Consider the following 18,991-nt stretch of genomic DNA (forward strand, 5'->3'; position numbering starts at 1 on the left):
CCTTCTGGTATCAGAATGCTGCTGGGAGGCATTAATTTCCCATGGCCACTGACTCACAATATTGATTTATCTGATACTGCTGTGGGGAGTTTATGCTTTTCTGCGGTGCACCAGATGAAAAATAAAACTATTAGGAATTTATACCAAAAAGACATTGTTACTATACCTTATATAATCCCATATTGGAACAGGTTAATAGAGAATGTCCCTTGGAAAAATGTTTGGTCTTTACCTTTCAAATATATGCTTACTAATAAAGTGAGAGAAGTTACGTTTAAATTAATTCACAGATTCTACCCAGCAAAGTGTGTGCTGAAGCGGTATAAACCAGATATTGAATCTAAATGCTCTTTCTGTAAAAGGTCAGATGAGGATATTTATCATTTATTTTGGAAATGTTCATACACAGAAAAATTCTGGTCAGATGTCCTTGAATTTATCCAAACCTTTTTCATTATGGATTTTTCATTTTGCTTTAAAGATGTTTTCTTTGGTGTGGTTGACCTTGAGACGGACAAGGAAGGAAAGTATTTCATTATTAATCTTTTATTTCTACTCGCTAAATACCACATCCATAAATGTAAGTTCAGGGGCTCTAAACCATTCTTTCTTGTGTTTGAGAGTGAAATCGATGAATACTTGGACTCCATAAGATATTCAAAGAACTGTAAAGCTATAAAGACTGTGCAGATATACTCAAAACTTGTGACACCACGTGACTGAATGAAATTGTAACTCATAACTGTTAATGATGCTATGAATTGGACTGCTTGTTAATTAGCCTTGCTGGACTTTGCAGACCCCATTGGATATGTTTAATTTATGTATGTACTTTATTTATTTGTGTATAATTTATTTATGTGTATGATTTGTATGTTTTGTTTGTTGTTTGTAACTGCTAATGCTATCAATAATAATAATAATAATAAAAAAAAAAAAAGGAAAAAAAAAAAAAAAAAAGATTGTGATCAGAGGAAGTGAATTCGGTTGGTAAACTGGACTGGGAATGGTATGGAAAGTGTAAGGGGAAGTGATGTTTCAGGAAGTGAATGTGAGGGAATGGAAGAAAGGGGGGAAAGTGGAGCATGGATGAAAGTCAGGGGCAAAAAACGGAAAAAAAGGATAAATCAAAATCTAGTGACGAAGAGGAAATAAGTAGTATAGCGGAAAGGAGTAAAGTAGAATACAAAGTATTTGTGAAATTGGTTTGTGATGGATCTACATTTGAAGATTGGAGTCCAATACAATTAACCAAAGCAATACATAAGGAATTTGGAGAGGTAAGGAGCGCAAAAAAGCTGAGAAATGGATGTCTAATGGTTACATGTAAGGATGAAGAACAGCAAAGAAAGGCAATCATAATTAATAAAATAAATGGCAAAGGAGTCAAGTGTTCAGTGGTGTATGACAAGAAACTTGTAAGGGGAGTAATTTCAGGGATCCCATTAAGGGAATCTGTGGATGATGTCAAAGGAAGCATAAATAATGCCAAAGTAAAGGAAGCAAAGCGACTAAAAACAAGACGAGATGGAGTTATTACTGATAGTCTTTCAATTGTGATAACATTTGAAGAAGATAAACTTCCAGAAAGGGTATATGTTGGATACATGAGTTATGAAGTTAAGATGTATATTCCACCACCACTTAGATGTTATAAATGTCAAAAATATGGAAATATAGCTGCAGTGTGTAAGGGGAAACAAAGATGTAGTAGGTGTAGTGGAGAGAATGAGTATGGGAAGTGTGATAACGGTGCAAAGTTAAAATGTAGTAATTGTGGGGGGGAACACAGCTCAGCATACAGAGGATGTGAAGTAAGCAAGAGAATGCAGGAAGTACAGAGGCTCAAAGTAAATCAAGGTTTATCTTATGCAGAAGCAACAAAGACTGTTAAAAGGGCAGTGGTAGGTTCAGCTTCGAATGTTAAAGAGGGAAGACAGTGTACAGAGTGTGACAAAATCAAAGAAGAAACATTGATTGTATCAAAAAATAACTTTGTGTTATTTTTTATTCATGGCTGAGATCGTCAATTGTTCAGCACAGACAACAAGTAGGACAGAGAGAATTAAAATTATAGTTAGATCCGCTGAGAAATTCTTGGATGTGAAAGAATTGTTGTGGGAATCAGTCAGAGACACTTTGAATGAAGAGGTACAACAATCGCAAGGATGGGTTGAATCGGGTTAATGGTCTTGATTATATTGCAATGGAATGCCCGGAGTTTAATAGCGAATGGACAGGAATTTAAAAATTATGTTGATAATCAGTGTGTTAAACCCAATGTTATTTGTATACAGGAGACTTGGATGATTCCCAAACTGAATTTTAGTATTAAAGGATATTCCTCAGTAAGGAGAGATAGAGAAAATGGAAAAGGTGGGGGAGTTATAACATTTATACAAAAAGGCATTCAGTATAGGGAAATTAAAAGAGGGAAAGATCTAGAATACATTGTTGTTGAGATTTGGTCAAAAGAGGGTAATATAGAAATAATACATTTTTATAATCCATGTAGGCAATTAGAATCAAGTCAATTAGCAGAAATTTGGAAGGATACAAAAGGGAGAGTGATATGGTGAGGTGATTTTAATGCCCATAGCACACTGTGGGGGGTTAAGAATGATGGTAATGGGGATGTGATTCTAGAATTTATGGATGAAGAAGAGTTAGTTTGTCTTAATGATGGTTCAGGTACAAGAATGGATGTTGTTAGGGGAACAGAATCAGCAATAGACCTCACATTAGCTACAATAACATTAGCAGACAAGTGTGAGTGGGAGGTTTTGAAGGACAACGCTATAGGTAGTGATCACTTCCCAATTAAAGTTCAGGTAGGAATGGAAGTTGCAATTGAACGTGAAGTTAAAAATGAGAGATGGGTTTTAGAGAAAGCAGATTGGGAAAAATTTAGAGAGATTAGTGAGAAAATGATGTCAGCAGTAGATAGAAATACAGATATTGAAAGTTTGTGTAAAGATATTAGTGTTGGAATAATCAGGGCTGCAAGTGTAGCCATTCCAAAATCTAAACCTAAGAAGCTAGGTAAAATAGTACCATGGTGGACCAGTGAGTGCAAAAAAGCAATTAAAGATAGGAATAAAGTTTTTAGAGTTTTGAAAAGAACACATAATTATCAAAACCTAATTGAATTTAAGAAATCTCAAGCAGTTGTCAGGAAAACCATAAGGGAGGCTAAGAATGGTTGTTGGAGAAGGTTCTGTGACTCAATAGGAAGAACTACTCCAGTGGAGAGAGTTTGGGGTATGATAAAGAAAATGAAAGGGAGTGGAAAAGAATATGATTATCCGGGATTGATTGAAGGTCAAAATGTTATCACTAATAGTAATGGCAAAGCAGAGATAATGGCTAAGACATTTAGTAAGGTACATAGTAATGAAAACCTTAGTCAACAGGAAAAGAGGGCAAGAGCAGAAACAGTTGGAAATTATCGAGGATGTAAGTATATATACATATGCATCTAAACAGAGTGATAAAAGAATGGGGGTAGCATATGTCATCCCAAAATTAAAAGTAGAAGTTGGTAAAAGAATCAGTGATGATTTGGCAGTTTATACAGCGGAGTTGGTCGCTGTGTGGCTAGCTCTGCTGTGGGTGGAAGTTAATAGGCCAGGGAAGGCAGTAATTGCTTCAGATTCAAGCTCAGCTTTGATCTGCATTAAAACATGTCAGTCAAAATCAAGACAGGATATTGTAATATAAATAATACAAATTGCAAATAATCTGATACAAGCAGGAACTGAGATAACTCTTATATGGGTACCAGCCCATATAGGAGTCGCATGAAATGAGTTGGCAGACAAATGTGCTAAGAAAGCAGCTGGAAATTCCAATGTAGATATTGAGGTTAATTACAGCAAAGAAGAAATTAAGAGTATAGTTAAAAACATTGTTAAGAGCAAATGGCAAACATTATGGGACAATGGGCAGACTGGAAGACAGTTCTATAATATCCAAAATAAAGTGGGAAAGGGCAGAAATATCAACAGAAGCAAGGAGGAGGAGGATGTGTTGTCAAGAATGAGATATGGACACACAAGATTAAATAAAACTCTGGTAATAATAAAGAAACATGAAAATGGCAATTGTGAATTATGTGAATGTCCAGAGTCTGTAGATATGTTATAATTCATTGTCCTAAATATCAGGAAGAAAGACAAAGATTAAGATCACAATTAAAAAGAAAACAGTTAAGATTAAACTTAGAAGAAATCCTACAAAGAAGCTCAGGTGAAATATGTTTTAAATATGTATTTAGTTTCCTAAGGAATACAGGACTAATTAAAATAATTTGGGTGTTTTTTTTTTTTTTTTTTTTTTTTAGAAAGGTTAGAATCCAGTACCACACCCCAGTCCAGCAGGTGGCGGTAATGCACTATTAAAGTTAGTTGCCAACCGCAAAAAAATTGAAAGAAGAAGAAAAACTCAGGACTTGGTTACCAAGTCGGAGCGAGAGAGCAACTGTGGTGCCTCAAGCAATCTTTTCTAACTCCTGTAGATTGTGGATACTTACCTGTATATTGACTTTTTTCATTTGGATTATTCCCTCTTTATTTTTCTGTTTGTTGTTTCTTTGGTACTTTGTGCACCTATATATATTTTTTTCACCATTGGACTGTGTTTATTTTTTGGCACTGTAAATAAATTTCACTTGCACATAAGTGCTATTGCGGGCTGAGCCATCATTTAACATCTTTTAAGGACATTCACAACATCCCCTAGCGAGTGGTGGTTCTCGCTTTATCACAGATATAATAAGTAATATTAGGTGACCATTTACTGAACTGAAGTTACTTTGGTTTACTTGATTAGAAAAGTCAAGTTACATGTAAGTATCAAATATGCTCATCAGCCTTTTAAATAATTTTATTTGTATGTTTCTCAGTCATCATTGTATTGTATTGCTTTGTTTTAGCCCCACAGTTATAGGTTTATTGCCTTTTTTCTTTTTCTCCTCTACTATGATCTCCATGTTCTCACACTATTACACTGTATGAACTACTACAAAGGCCTTATGTATCAAATATGCACAACAATTGTATTTAATTCCTCTTTATTGTTTTTTTTTTTTTGTATTCCAGGTGAGCTCATTGGAGTGCAGTATCTGTTCCAGCAGACTGGTCAGGCACTGCAGGACATGAACCCAGACTCTGAAGAGACGGCAGAACTCATCGAGGAACTTAATGTGGAGGAGCGAGATGAAGATGAGGGCTTCTGTGATGTCAGCGAGGATCACACCATTGCAGATCCCGAGGATGTTCTGTCACCTCCCTCCTCCACTCTGACACTGGGTTCTTCCACCGTGGTCACCAGCAGTGACACGGCTGTACTGGGTTCCACATCCCCTTCACTGGTCCCTGATCCTACACCTGCTCCTTCATCACCTGGACCCTCGGGGACTGCTGTGCCACCTTTTCCCTCTGAAACATCTGTTTCACCACTCTCCTCAGAGCCAGAGGATGCTGGTCAGGATGATGGTGACGATGAAGAGACTGTAAGTGCCACTCCTCTATATTTCTTTCAAATAAACTACATTAAATTAAAATAAGGATTGATCAACATATACTTCTTGCCACTGCTTTATATCCAGAATTTGCTTAGATTTTAAACTAAAGTCATTAGTAGGCAACAAAGATGCATCAAATAAGTTTTATTTAGTTAGTGATTTGTACTATACAGATTGTGTTAAACAGTAACACATCAATGGAACTAGTTATGGAACTAGGCATTAAACAAATGTGATTATTATTTGTGCTTGTTTTCTTAATAGGCTGTTGACTACCAAAATGTAGGACAAGCTGGCAACATGTGGACAAGCTGGCAGAATATCTGGTGGAGCTCCGGGGTCACATAGCCCTTAGCCTGACCAATCAGGAAGCCAGCACCACAATTTAACTTTGGCAGAACCTGCCTGACCAGGACAAGCAACGGGTGGTGTATGCAGCTCGACACCAGAAGAGACTGCTGAGTGGACGCTTCAGAGTACCAAAGAGGCCCACTAAAACCCCAGGAGTAGAGAGCACCACCAGAAGTATGCTGGGAGCAAGCAGCGCACCTGCTCAGTGGCCTGACTGTTGCCGCTGGGGGAGATCATCTGGCACATCATCCCTCTACCAAAGAAATCATGCCCCAAGGAGTGTAATGATTTCAGACCGGTAGCATTAACATCAGTATTAATGAAGTCATTGGAAAAAATCATATCCTCTGTACTTACTCAGTCTACACAGGACATACTGGATCCATTCCAGTTTGCATACAGGCAACAGCGTAGCACGGAGGATGCTGTTGGCACGCTCATGCATTTGGTCTCAAAACTCCAAAAATAAAGCCATATGCCAGGGTGCTGTTCATCGACTTCTCATCTGCATTTAATACAATAAAACCGGACATATTGTTATCTAAAATGGCTCACATGGGTATAAACCCATATCTTATTCACTGGTACTGTTCTTTCCTCACTAACAGGCAACAGCTGGTCAGGGTCAATAACACCTATTCCCCCATGGTTACAACCAGCTGCGGTGAACCAGAATACCCTGATTCAGTGGTATGACAACAGACAGAAAAAGCAGGAACTGTCTGTGCTGATTCAGGGCATTCAGTTGCCTCAGCCCCTCCCTGAAGCTCAGGAACCTCTCCAGGCTGCCAAACGCCTACGGACTGAGCCAGAACAACCAGTGGAGCAGCACCATTACAAGCTACCAGAGAGCACAGCAGGTCAGGCAAAACAGAGGCACACTTCTACTGGACGACCCCCTCTCAGACCCAAGGCACCAATATACAGTAGACTCCTATGTTGGTTATGCCATCAGCACCTGGAGCATCAGTGCAGATGGTACCCAAAATACTTATACCTGCAACACCAGGTTTCCAGGGTGTGCCAATGCTTCAGGGTGTGCCAGTGTTCCAGGGCATGCCAATGGCTCAAAGACTGCCAATGGTCCAGGGCATTCCAATGGTCCAGGGCATTCCAATGGTCCAGGGAATTCCAATGGTTCAGGGAATGCCAATGGTTCAGGGGATGCCACTGTCACAGCCTACAGTTGTGACCCAACAAGAGAACTGTAGAGGCAAACACTTGCAAGAAGTGCGGACATTTCAAAACCAGTGCAACGGGACATAGCCAGTACAGGGGCAAAGTATACTGCCCACAGTCTGAGACTGTTACAAAAGAACAGTGGTTAGAGGAAATGCGGAGAACTGTTCCCAAATAATGTATATTTTTTTTATTTATTGTAGTGTGTATATAGTTGTTTAAATATAGTTAATAGTTGTTTTTCTCCAGACTGGACTACTGTAATGCTCCCTTGGCAGGTCTTCTGGCACGTACTATCAAGCCTCTGCAACTGATCCAGGATGCATCAGCAAGAGTGGTCTTTAATGAGCCAAAGAAAGCCCACGTCACACATCTCTTCATAATTTTGCACTGGTTACCAATAGCTGTTCGCATCAGATTCAAGGTAGTGATGTTTGCCTACAAGATAACCACTGGCTCTGCAGCAATATACCTAAAGTCGCTGGTTCAGACCTTTGCTTGCGTTCTTCAATGAAAATCACAACATGGGCTCAGGAATACTTCCAGAAAACGTTGTTCGGTGAACACAATCCACCGTGCCATTCGCCGTTGCCAGCTAAAACTCTACAGGTAAAAAAGAAGTCATATCTAAACATGATCCAGAAGCGTAGGCATTTTCTTTGGGCCAAGGCTCGTTTAAAATGGACTGTGGCAAAGTGAAAAACTGCTCTGTGGTCAGACGAATCCAAATTTGAAGTTCTTTTTGGAAAACTGGGACGCCATATTATCCGGACTAAAGAGGACAAGGATAACCCAAATTGTTATCAGCACTCAGTTCAGAAGCCTGCATCTCGGATGGTATGGGGTTGCATGAGTACATGCGTGTGGCTGCTTAGAATGAGGAATGAGGATCTGGGTACTGAAATGGCCAGCCTGCAGTCCAGATCTTTCACCCATAGAAAACGTTTGGCACATCATGAAAGAGGAAGATGCGACAAAGAAGACCTAAGACAGTTGAGCAACTAGAAGCCTGTATTAGATGAGAATGGGACAACATTCCTATTCCTAAACTTGAACATCTTGTCTCCTCAGTGCCCAGACATTTGCAGACTGTTATGAAAAGAGCAGGGGATGCCACACAGTAGTAAACATGGCCTTGTCCCAAATTTTTTGAGATGTGTTAATGCCATAAAATTTCTGTTGGTTTCGACCCATTTAGTAAACAGCTCAAGTGTAATCTATCAGTTATTCCAAATACACCATGAGTATATGTATTCTTACATTAAAATAATTAATAATGTATATAGAAACAGAAAAAGTGGTTCTTATTAAATGAAATTGGCAGTCTTCGTGCTTTTGCATGTACTTTGGTCGCTGACCCTAAAGCCAAAATCCACCCACTGCAAAGCAAACACCTGTAGGAGGCCATAAAGGAAGGTTTGCTTTATAAGGTAATCACACACAGACATTCTACAAGAACTGAAGGGACTGATGGATGTATTTCTGTGCAAATAGATCACTGAAATCTTGGACTCCTGTTCATTTCACAATAACAAATAATGGAGGAAAACGGAGCTTCAGCAGCATTTATGATTCAGTAAGAGCACCTATTAAACTTAGTGCTTACTATACATAGCCAGTCATAGTTTAACATATTTGCAATAACTGTTGTTACAATATTTTGTAACCAGGAGGTATTTTATCACTGTTTATTATGTATTCAGTGTATTTAAATAAATGATAAAACAGCAGTATTTGCTTGTCCATACATGAATTGGAGAAAATATAATGCTCTATGACTGGCTGCCAAGTGAACACAATTTGGATTTAGCTTTTTTTTTTCAAAAATGAAATTAAAACTGCAAAGTTATGCTTATTTAATTAAGCAGTATCACACAAGAGGCAGTGCATTATAGTAATTTTATCATGCATAAAGTGTGTTCTAAAACCTGCCATGAGTGGCAGCAACAGCATTTTGAGTAAATACACAAATAATTATAGTTACATTAATATACTTATGAATAACAATCTGAATAAGGGTCATTGACAAAAAGAGTGCCCACAATATATAAAAGCAACAATCTTTGAACAATCTGGTTCTTAAAAATTAACTCTGTGTTCATGATGGTTTCATCTGGTTTAGAAAAATGTTTATATATAATTTCAAGAATAGTTTTCAATTTATTGACTCAATTTATGAAATTGTCATATGGTCTAACCATATGTTAAAATTAAAAACATTTATCTTACACATTTCATTAGACCTTACAATACATTTGAGTGTATACATATTGCACATTATTATGGGGGAGCATCAAAGGTTAGTCGTTGTCTTCTTTTGAGTCTATGGAAAACCATAGAATAACATATAAAGAAATTTGACATGCTGATAGAAAAGTCTGAACACTAACCGTAGTAATTTCATAGTAATTGGAATCTACATCTCAAACCCTCTAGCATCACCAACTGTCTAAAGTTGCACTAATATGTATGCTAATAACTTTTGAATAATGAAGACTATCTGATTCCTTGGCTGAACCAAGACTTCGGTGTCACTGTTATGATTGTGTTACATCTTTGCATATAAAATAAGTATTAAATACGGAACTACACTGAAATCTTCTACTATACTTTCACTGTTGCAGCTGCAGAGATCAACTAATCATGAAGTGTTGTTTATAGCATCATATTTCACTACATTATATATTCATATATATTTTATTCCCTTTGTATAAAAAGTTACAGCGGTATTGCAGCTGATCAGTCATGTATACACATAAACCGTCTTTGATCGCGTTATGTACATAATATAACCACAGTATAAATATCATAACATTATTTCCATGCTACTAGCAGTGTTTAAAAATAAACAGCTACTTTCTCCAGGATCCTTTGGAAGATAATTTCATTCATTCAGTAAGCCTTTTTCCATTGGACAACTGTATCTCAATGAGTGCCAATTTATGTCAGACAGTATGGAGAAAATATTTGACATAAAGCATAATAAAAAAAGGAAAAAAAAAAAGAAAAAAGACTGAATTCAATTAAAAGCTTCCACCATGGACAGTACAGGTTACTGCAAGTTTGGAGCTTAAGCATAAGCGATTAAGTGAATTTCAGTTATCTCTGCTCATTTAATTGATTGGCAGGGATTTGAATATCCACTTATCCAAAAAAAGCGAATAATACTCTCAAAACGTCACAAAGTCATGCATACGTGGTGGAATGCCAAATGCTATTGCTGTACCATTGCAGCTGTTTCTTAAAGTCCTTAATAAAAGGCAAGGGAGGGGTGTCAACACATAAACAGCTATGATGGATAAATTATTATAAAAATATTTCAGTTGCATGATGCAGATTTTTGATGTTTTATTCATTTTAATTCTTTTATTTTATTTAGATGATGCCTGTGCACCCCATGTCATGTTTAACTTTATGCCCCCAATTTTTATCAAAACATTTCAGAAATTAAACATTATTATAATTCATAATGAAGCATTATAAAAGGGCATTCATCAGATTACTGTATGTGTAAAACTGCATTATGTACTTTTGAATAAATTTATATTCGAGCATATATCATAATTATTCTAATATAGTTAATTAACGTAGTGGATAAAAGTCTTTATATGCATTTTACAGTGACTTCAACATGGCTTTTTCAACCAGTATGTAGAATTAGGTTTTCTAAAATTAATATTTAGATGATAAAATTCATGCTTGCCACCTTTAAGGCCTGTTCACACCAAAAATAACTGTAAAGAAAACTATAAAATTTACTTATTTGGCATCCACACCAACATACAGTAATGTTCTGTTTATTATAAGCATGTGCTGCATTTTTTGCCATCTGCCTTCAAATGCTCAACTCTTCAAAGTTGGGTGAATTCTGATTGCCTGTCAGTATTTTAAATATTATAAGATATATTAGGATATATTTTTATAAAAGTCCAGGTAATTTATGATTGAAATATTATATAGGCATTGGAATGCACACACAAGCTTCTGTGTTTACCATATGTGTATGTGTGTTGATCATTGTTTATATGTGAATAAAATCCAAAATTAAATCAATTTATTTTATCTAAGCAATCTTACCTCTTCACAAAACTTGGATTAAACAGCCGAATTAAACAGCCAGATTAATATGGATTTGTTTTTTAAAGACTTCATCACTTTTTTTTTGGATCTTTTAAGTTTTGGTTACCTGTAATTTCAATAGAGAAACGGAAACCTCTTAGATTTCATGACTAATATCTTCATTTGTGTTTTGAGATTAACAAAAGTCTACATGAGGCATGACAAAATTGTGATCTATCCCTTTAAAGTGATCTATCCCTTTAAAAATGATCATGATGTTCATCATGATGAATTATCAAAACACTGAAAGGCAATCAGAATTGGAATGATTATTAAATGTTTATAGTTATGGTTATCTTTATACTTATCATCCTTGATGTAAACAGCCCCTTACAGCTGCAAAATGTCTTCATGTATCTTCACATGCTGTGAAGGTCACTGCTTCATTAGGACAAACACCAGTGTTTATTCTCCTCTGGAGGTGTACAACTTTATTCAGGCTTCCAGAAAGGCACTAAAATCAAAATGAGGGAGGCTAGATGAGACTCATGAGGAAATACACACAGCGGTCTGAGAGAATATAGACAGAACATTCCAGATATAAGAACACAACTTCACAACAGCACACAGCTAGCTACAGCACTGAACATATCAATCTAAGAGAGTTTGAGATGCGTTTATTTGAGTGTGTTTCATCCTTCAATGTGCAGATTCTTCAGAGAGAACACAACCTCCAGCTACAGTTCATGCTTTAGTGTCTTCTCCTTCTATTTCAATAAAGGTGTGGTGGTCCCTGGGAAGCCACTCTGACAGGACTAGTAAACTCCATCATGTCAAGGAGTGGCCGGGTTAAGACGATGGAATTCTCTTGACTGTGATGGCTATGTTCACAGTTCATCTTTGTAGTACCCTAACTTGGTGTTGGACATCTCCTTCCGTAGCTGCATGACCTCCCAGAACATCTGCTCTGCTTGGTAAAACACAGCAACATGTACGTGTTAGAAGGGAAATTTTCATAAGAGCAAACTTCTGCATTTTTACATTTACCACTGTTGCAAACAACATAAAATAAAAAAAAACAAATTGTAATTCATTATTTCTAATTGAAAAAATAAATCAAAACCCTCTTCCAGGGTGATAGCAATGTTTGACTCATGAATGAGCTGATTCTTTTTAAAGAATCTGTGAATCATTTCACAAATCATAATGAATGATCCATTCACTAATTGTACTGATTCGATTTAAGCTATTCTCCAGTCAACAACTCATGGATTCAATAAACCAGTCAAAACTAGTCTTCCTCTCTCTATTTCAAATCATGTAATACTGCTAGGTTTTCAATTTTTGTCCCATGTTACATCTGTATTTATGTTGTGACAACACATTTAAGCAGTACTCTTCTGTGTCAGCCACGCGACAATCGTAAGATGCCTGCATACAGCTCATATTCTCCAAAATGGTGCTACGCTGACTATTCTGACGATGCTTTTCATACTTTTCTGGACCCTGACAGTGTATTTTACAAGTCAATTTACATAAAAGTGTTAGAGCATTTATCAAGCAAAATTTTTCAAGTTTGTTGGAACAGAAATGTAAACTGAAATATACATTTAAATAAAATAAATACAATTTAATAAATAAAAATCAATTAAATGGAAAATATATAAAAAAATAAAATATATCAAAAATAAAAAAAGTAGTGCTGCAAACACACTAGCAACCAGCAACATTTGTGTTTGGTTTAAATGCCACAGAACATCTAAAGTGCATTCTAATTTCAAACTTACATCGCAGTCTGTTCATTATTAAAATAAAGTCAACCAAACATAAAAGGTTACACTGGTCAGTTTAAATAGACCGTAGTATACCGATCCACTCTGCTGTTATGCCAAGGACGTTTTTGCTCACGTGAAAAGGATGTTCTTTTCTGTCTAGTGTACATATATATATATATATGTTTAACGTCCAGATACATTGTGAATATGGAAACATTTGGATATGTGCAGAACAAAACATGAGCAATAACCTCCAAATACATCTGGCCAAACCCGCGCTTGCTTGTCCTCGTATGCAAGCACTCATGCACGGTCACGATCTAATGCACTGTAAATGCCGGATTATTTAAAACAAATAGGGCCAGCGGAACGCAAAAATTCTAAAAATATTTTGCAGAACACGATCGAATAAAGTACTGGTCATAATATTTATATCATAAAATGTTTGATGTGAAAAAAGCGGTTAACTGACTGCGCAGCACAACCACAAGTGCCAGAGTTCCGTTTGGGATAATTTTATTTTTAATAATATAGTGCAGTGGTTCCCAACCTTTTTCAACTCGGCGCTCACACAACCAAACACATATGTTTGCGAGGCCCACTGCAACAAAATTAACTGACCCTGCTATTGTTGGGTTAATAACTTAGTACTCAGAAGCTAGATTGTTAACTGTCTTTATTGAATGAACTGGCAATAAACAGAAAATAACTCGGGCTGCATGGCACCGCTTGGCACAACTGCTGTTGTTCTGTAGCTTATGCAGCAAAAATATCTAAGATAAATCAGCCAGCTCGAATAATGGAAGCATTATTACAGTTTAATATATATTTTTTGTTTTTTAATTATATGAAATGATGTTATTATGTCATGACATTTTTACAAATATGAATAATATTATTATTTCTTTTAATAGTAATTGCATCCCACCTGCAATACCATCGCGGCCCACAGGTTGAAAACCACTGCTTATAGTGTAATTTGAAAACATTGCAATTGCTTTTTAAAATACAACTATGAGCACCATGAAACCATTTAAAGAGGCGCATTCAGCGTTCTTCTTGACGGGCAACAGTCGACAAAGTAAAATGATCTCCAACGTATGGCACGATCTCTTCATTTTATCAGATGATTATAATCACATCTATTAATTTTACAGTCCTGCTACTAGCATTTTATTCAGACTAAAACCCCTTTAATTCGGGTGAGAAAGCTTTTTTTCCAAGTGGCTTTTGCACATAATAATAATACTGCTGCAGAAGCATTTTGCAGCATTAAGGTTATTAATTGATCGTTAATTTAATCAATGATCAATCATGGAAATTATCGAATACTGACATCCCTAAATACAAATGAGTTGGATGGAAACCTGGCTATTGTCTGCATTAAGCCATGCTTTCGAACAAATGTGATTCACGGTTCTGGGCAGCTCCAGGAAAGCTGTCTCTCCGAGCACGGTGCTGTCTGTGAGCGAGGCGGAGTAACGTAGCCCTCAATCACGCTGAAGTGTTTGTGAGAGCTGCCAACTTGTCCACCCCATTAACAGAGTGAAATTCTTTGACTACCTTTATCTCTCAGGACTGTTGTTGAATCTTCCAAAAGTTTTGGCTTGGGGTCCTTCACATGCGGCAGCAGTACTTTCCACTGCACCAATAACACGGGCTGCCCGCCGACGTGCCTGACTTTAAATTGGCACTACTAAACACGGATATCGGCCGATGCCGATATATATATATATATAAAAAAAAAAATAAAAAATAAAAGACAAATATCGGCCCAATATATCGGTCGACCTTTAGTATACACCCACAAGATGAAAACTGGTTTATACTGGTTTTGTATTTTCTATATTTTTTACATTTCAGTTGTACAGGGAAGCAGGTTATCTCTCTCAATGTATTCCACCAGGCTAAAATTACATGACCAGCATGTTTCCCTAAATGTCTAAGAGTCTTTGTAGATACCAGAAACTGTAGATTGCATAGTGTAGTTTGGTGATGCAGAAAATCACCAGAAAAGTAACTTATTTAGCAGAAGCAGAATTTTTTTTTTCTTAAAAAAAAAAAAAAAAAATTACAATAATAGCAATTAGAATAAAGCATTTATGAGTATATACCTTACATAACACATTCACTTGAATATACAATGATTTCATACTGGAACACCATCAATTATTTTTATATTTAAAACTAAAACAGAAACTTCTAGAAATCCATGTGGAAAACCGCATCAAGCTTAGATGCTTATACGTATTTTTGAATGATGTGAATACAAGGGAGATTAGTTGGATTAGTTTACCATCTTGTTGTTTGACAAGTCCTTGAAGGATGTAGCGAATGTAGGTGAAGAAGTTGCAAACAGAAGTGATCTGAAGTAGGTAAAGAAGAAAAATGACATTTGTACAAACCTCACTATTGCAAATGAGAACAATGCTATGATAACATTCAAAGTATAAAAACTGAATACTTAAAAGCGGACATGGTGAATCTGAAGCCTGTCATATTTCAATCAAAAGTAAAAAGTAAGCACATGTAGAAAAAAAAAAAAAAGCCTTGTAAAAGATTATAGAGCATTATGATTTTTGATGATTGGCTGCAACTGTGTGCGTTATGTCCCCTTTAAAGAACACTTATTTGTAAAGAAAACTCTTCAGCTCTGCCCATGGCATGCCTCACGGTGTTTGACTGTTTTCGGAGAGAATCGTAAAGCTGTGTCTTTCTTTTAAAAATCTGATAAAACTAAAGACTCTTCAGAGATATGATGGATACAATACTAATATATAGGTACTCAACATTAACATGAGCTTTTTGTTATGTCCCCTTTCATTTCCCATGCCCACTGATTAATGGTAGTCTTATTAGACACAGTATTTTATTTTGTAAGGTTTTGTCCCTGGTCTCATATCAGTCTTAGCTGTGACTTCATGTCAGTTTTTCTCGAAAAAGTCTTCTAGTCAGCCTCTCAAAAGAGACTAAATGTGTTGAAGTGAATCTAGATGACTGGAATTTGTAACGGACTTTCAGGTCCATTCTTTGCAATTGCTATTTTTATCCAATTGCTTGATTTAGTAGGATGGTCTGATATTAGAAGTTCCAGGGCCTTGCCATACATTTTCTGATATTAAGTCATGAAAAAGCCAACTTAGTGATCTGCTTTTTAAGTTTGTTCTTCTGAGCCAAACTTTAGTCAGTATCTCCTCCTAGAGCTTTCAAGCTACTACCTGAAAACACGAGTCAGAACTTCAGACTGCTCTGAAATTAGTTGCTTTGATTTTTCTAAACGATACAATTTAAGGTTTTCATAAAAATTAAGATTCAAAATTATAAAATTCCCATAGGCTTACATTGACGGAATGTTCAAATGATCAAAGACTTTTCAAACTCCAAATGACAAAAATCAATCAATCAATCAATCAATCAATCGATGCTAATCATGCTAAAACATGCTAGAAAAATGCTAATAATATTAGAAACATGCTAACAACATGCTTAAACATGCTAACAAGATGCTAATTAAGTTAGAAACATGCTAACTACACAATAATCATGTTAAAATATGCTAGCAACATGCTAATCATGCTAGAATATGTAAGAAACATGCTAATTGTGTTAGAAACATGTAAGCAACTTACTAACAACACACTAATCATGTCACAAACACACTAGTAACATGTTAGTAATATGCAACCTAGATCTATCTAATCAATCCATCTAAACTTTCCAACTGCTTCAAGATTCTAGTCAAGGCTTTTTCAACCCAGGTTCAAAGTTCGTACAAACTTTACTCATCTAGTTTTAAACTTTTAAAACATTACATTTTGACTTTCAAAGCATTAATTCTGCAACCACTGAAACACATAAATATGCTTTCTCTGGATATGCAGCAGAATGAGAAATAACAATTTTTTCTGAAGACTGATCTACCGAAAGGTGATGATACACCGGGCAACTGTTTGACCAATGTTGCCGGGCAACGTTGCCATCAGTGTGCACCCAGGTGAGACACAGGGCCCATGAACTGAAGTATCCAGATACAAAATTGTTGCCCATTCTCAATGGGAAAGTGCCCAAGCAACACTGCTCAAAAAAGCTGCCCCGTGTATCATCACCTTAAGTGTCCATATGACACTAAACAAATATATGTGTTTCTCAATTTCAGAGGAGATGCTGTGAAGCCTACAACAAGGCAATAATGCAATACTCACCCGATAACGGCAAAACGGAGATACATAATAATAGTTGCCGGAGTCACCAAACTTGATTCTGTGCTTGCAGGTTTTGGTTTGACCACACAAGGCACATTTCCTGCACAGTGGGAAAGAGATGCAAAGCTTTAAAAACTATATTATATTGTATATATACAATATATGTAACTATATATAACTTGAGGAGCCATTTAGGACTGTAAACTAAACACTTTCGTGAATAACGAAAACGAAGCACACATAAACAGGCACTGAGAAATTAACTCCCTGAAACACAGGCACTAGGAAAATAAGACGGGGATCGGGAGACAGGGTGGCACGTAGAGTTGTTCCGATTCCGATACTAGTATCGGAAATATCTCCGATACCACAACAAATTCTGGCATCGGCATCGGCGAGTACATGAACCCATATACCGATCCGATACCATTTTCTTAAAAAAGACCTAGTTATGACCGCAAGCTTTGCCTAACCGCTGCACGGTTCTTCTTCGCTGCTCAAAATGCATTGAAAACACAGGAAGTTGTGCTGTGTTGCCACAAGCAACCCCTGTTTAGAGCAGCGAAGAAGAAATGAAAACGCGTTAGCAGCCCTTATCTATATATGACTGGATCACTCATCACATTCTAAACTGCCAAAACACAGTGAAGCCGCTACTATATTATAGATCAGTGGTTAGCAGTATGTCTCTGTAGTACCGGTAGTTACAGACTCTCGAGTATATTCAGTACCGGCAGCTGCGTTCAGTCGCTTCCGTGTAAGTCAAAGCGCAGGGCTCCAGACAGTAGCCGAATATATACTAGTGTCTGTGAATATTAAACTGCAAAATACTATTTAAATATTACTCCCGCAAAATCTACATCTCTGTGGGTGACTGGCACAGATGCGCGAGAGCTCGCTGTTTTGTAGTCTCTGCTGTGTGTCATGAGGACACGAACGCATAAACCGTCACTTCATGAGAATTTACCGTTTCATTTGAGAATACTGTCATATCATAAACACAGACACTCAAAGATCTTCATGGCAGCCCATTAAAATAAATGTTTGGTTTACATGAGTAAATTGACAATATATAAAGCTACTGTTGTAGCCTACAGTAATAATAATACGTCTCTATAATAATAATAATTATGCCTAGATGGTTGCTTGTTTTTTACTTGTTTTGTTGTAAAGAGATTATCTGATTAATAGATCTTTTTTGTTGCAGTTTTTTTATACAGTTATATTGTAAAACTTAAATACCTTTTTTAGTTTGCGGTGTTAGATTTTTGGCTGCAAAAAGTTCTTTTTTGCATAAGAAAATAAATAATACTGTCAAATTCATGTTAGATAATAAAAATACTGTAATAAATACAGTAGTTCACCATGTATTTGTTCATGTTTTATTGAGGGATCTGTCTGAAGCACACCATAAAAAAATTCTAGCAATTTACACAGGGCTAGTAGTATATACAGCTGTATATACAGATATACACCCAGGTATCGGATCAGTACTCGGTATCGGCCGATACCCTGAGCCCAGGTATCGGAATCGGTATCGGGAAGAGAAAAAGGGTATCGGAACATCTCTAGTGGCACGGGTCAGATAAGGAGGACCGAGGGTCTTATTAGGATTCACTTACACGAGAGTCTGTACCATCCTGCCACAGGAAGAGCTCATTGGTACGAGAACAAAATCAACAAAAATACACAAATACAGAAAGAAAAAAATGACGAAAGAACGTTATGCTGACAAGCTTGATCTACACAACATTTTTAGCAACAATGGAATTAAAATAAACAGCTACATTAGAGATACGGAGTAGTAATGGATCTGACAAACTTTAAATACGTCTAGTAAAAAGATTTTGGTTAAATATAAAAGAATGTATAAGGGAATCCTAGTTTCCCAGCATGGGAAT

General features: G+C 36.6%; 2 protein-coding genes across 11 annotated transcripts in view; one reads left to right on the forward strand and one right to left on the reverse strand.

Annotated features, from left to right (window-relative positions):
* Positions 1 to 975: 975 nt before the first annotated feature.
* LOC127971989 (uncharacterized) lies at positions 976 to 8,784 on the forward strand. 3 transcript variants are annotated; one of them, XM_052575358.1, is made up of 3 exons: positions 976 to 1,009; positions 5,100 to 5,512; positions 5,789 to 8,784. In XM_052575358.1, the coding sequence occupies exons 2-3, from the start codon at positions 5,156 to 5,158 to the stop codon at positions 5,870 to 5,872; spliced, it is 441 nt and encodes a 146-aa protein (XP_052431318.1). In that variant the 5' UTR covers positions 976 to 1,009; positions 5,100 to 5,155; the 3' UTR covers positions 5,873 to 8,784. The 3 variants fall into 3 exon arrangements, 2 of the variants coding, with proteins under 2 accessions (XP_052431318.1, XP_052431317.1); XR_008156982.1 differs by lacking the exon at positions 976 to 1,009 and adding an exon at positions 1,018 to 4,846; XM_052575357.1 differs by lacking the exon at positions 976 to 1,009 and adding an exon at positions 1,018 to 1,280.
* A 2,793-nt stretch (positions 8,785 to 11,577) lies between these two features.
* LOC127971948 (rab-3A-interacting protein) overlaps positions 11,578 to 18,991 on the reverse strand; it is a 48,979-nt gene continuing 41,565 nt past the window's right edge. For 3 of the 8 annotated variants that reach the window (XM_052575337.1, XM_052575312.1, XM_052575289.1), the window contains 4 exons: positions 18,713 to 18,730; positions 17,091 to 17,190; positions 15,185 to 15,254; positions 11,578 to 12,083 (listed from right to left, as the gene is read on the reverse strand). In XM_052575337.1, coding sequence (XP_052431297.1) covers positions 12,001 to 12,083; positions 15,185 to 15,254; positions 17,091 to 17,190; positions 18,713 to 18,730 — 271 coding nt within the window. In that variant the 3' untranslated portion in view covers positions 11,578 to 12,000. The remainder of the gene's footprint in view (positions 12,084 to 15,184; positions 15,255 to 17,090; positions 17,191 to 18,712; positions 18,731 to 18,991) is intronic. The other 5 variants (XM_052575297.1, XM_052575328.1, XM_052575306.1 and 2 more) reach the window with 5 other exon arrangements.

This window comes from Carassius gibelio, chromosome A4, assembly GCF_023724105.1.
Source record: "Carassius gibelio isolate Cgi1373 ecotype wild population from Czech Republic chromosome A4, carGib1.2-hapl.c, whole genome shotgun sequence".
In the NCBI taxonomy this organism is placed as follows: Eukaryota; Metazoa; Chordata; class Actinopteri; order Cypriniformes; family Cyprinidae; genus Carassius; species Carassius gibelio.

What these genes read in the sequence shown, in the direction of transcription:
- LOC127971989 (XM_052575358.1), top strand. Translation starts at nt 5,156, where the DNA reads ATGAACCCAGACTCTGAAGAGACGGCAGAACTCATCGAGGAACTTAAT. An exon ending in ATGGTGACGATGAAGAGACT is followed by an intron (nt 5,513 to 5,788) that starts GTAAGTGCCACT and finishes TTTTCTTAATAG; the next exon opens with GCTGTTGACTACCAAAATGT.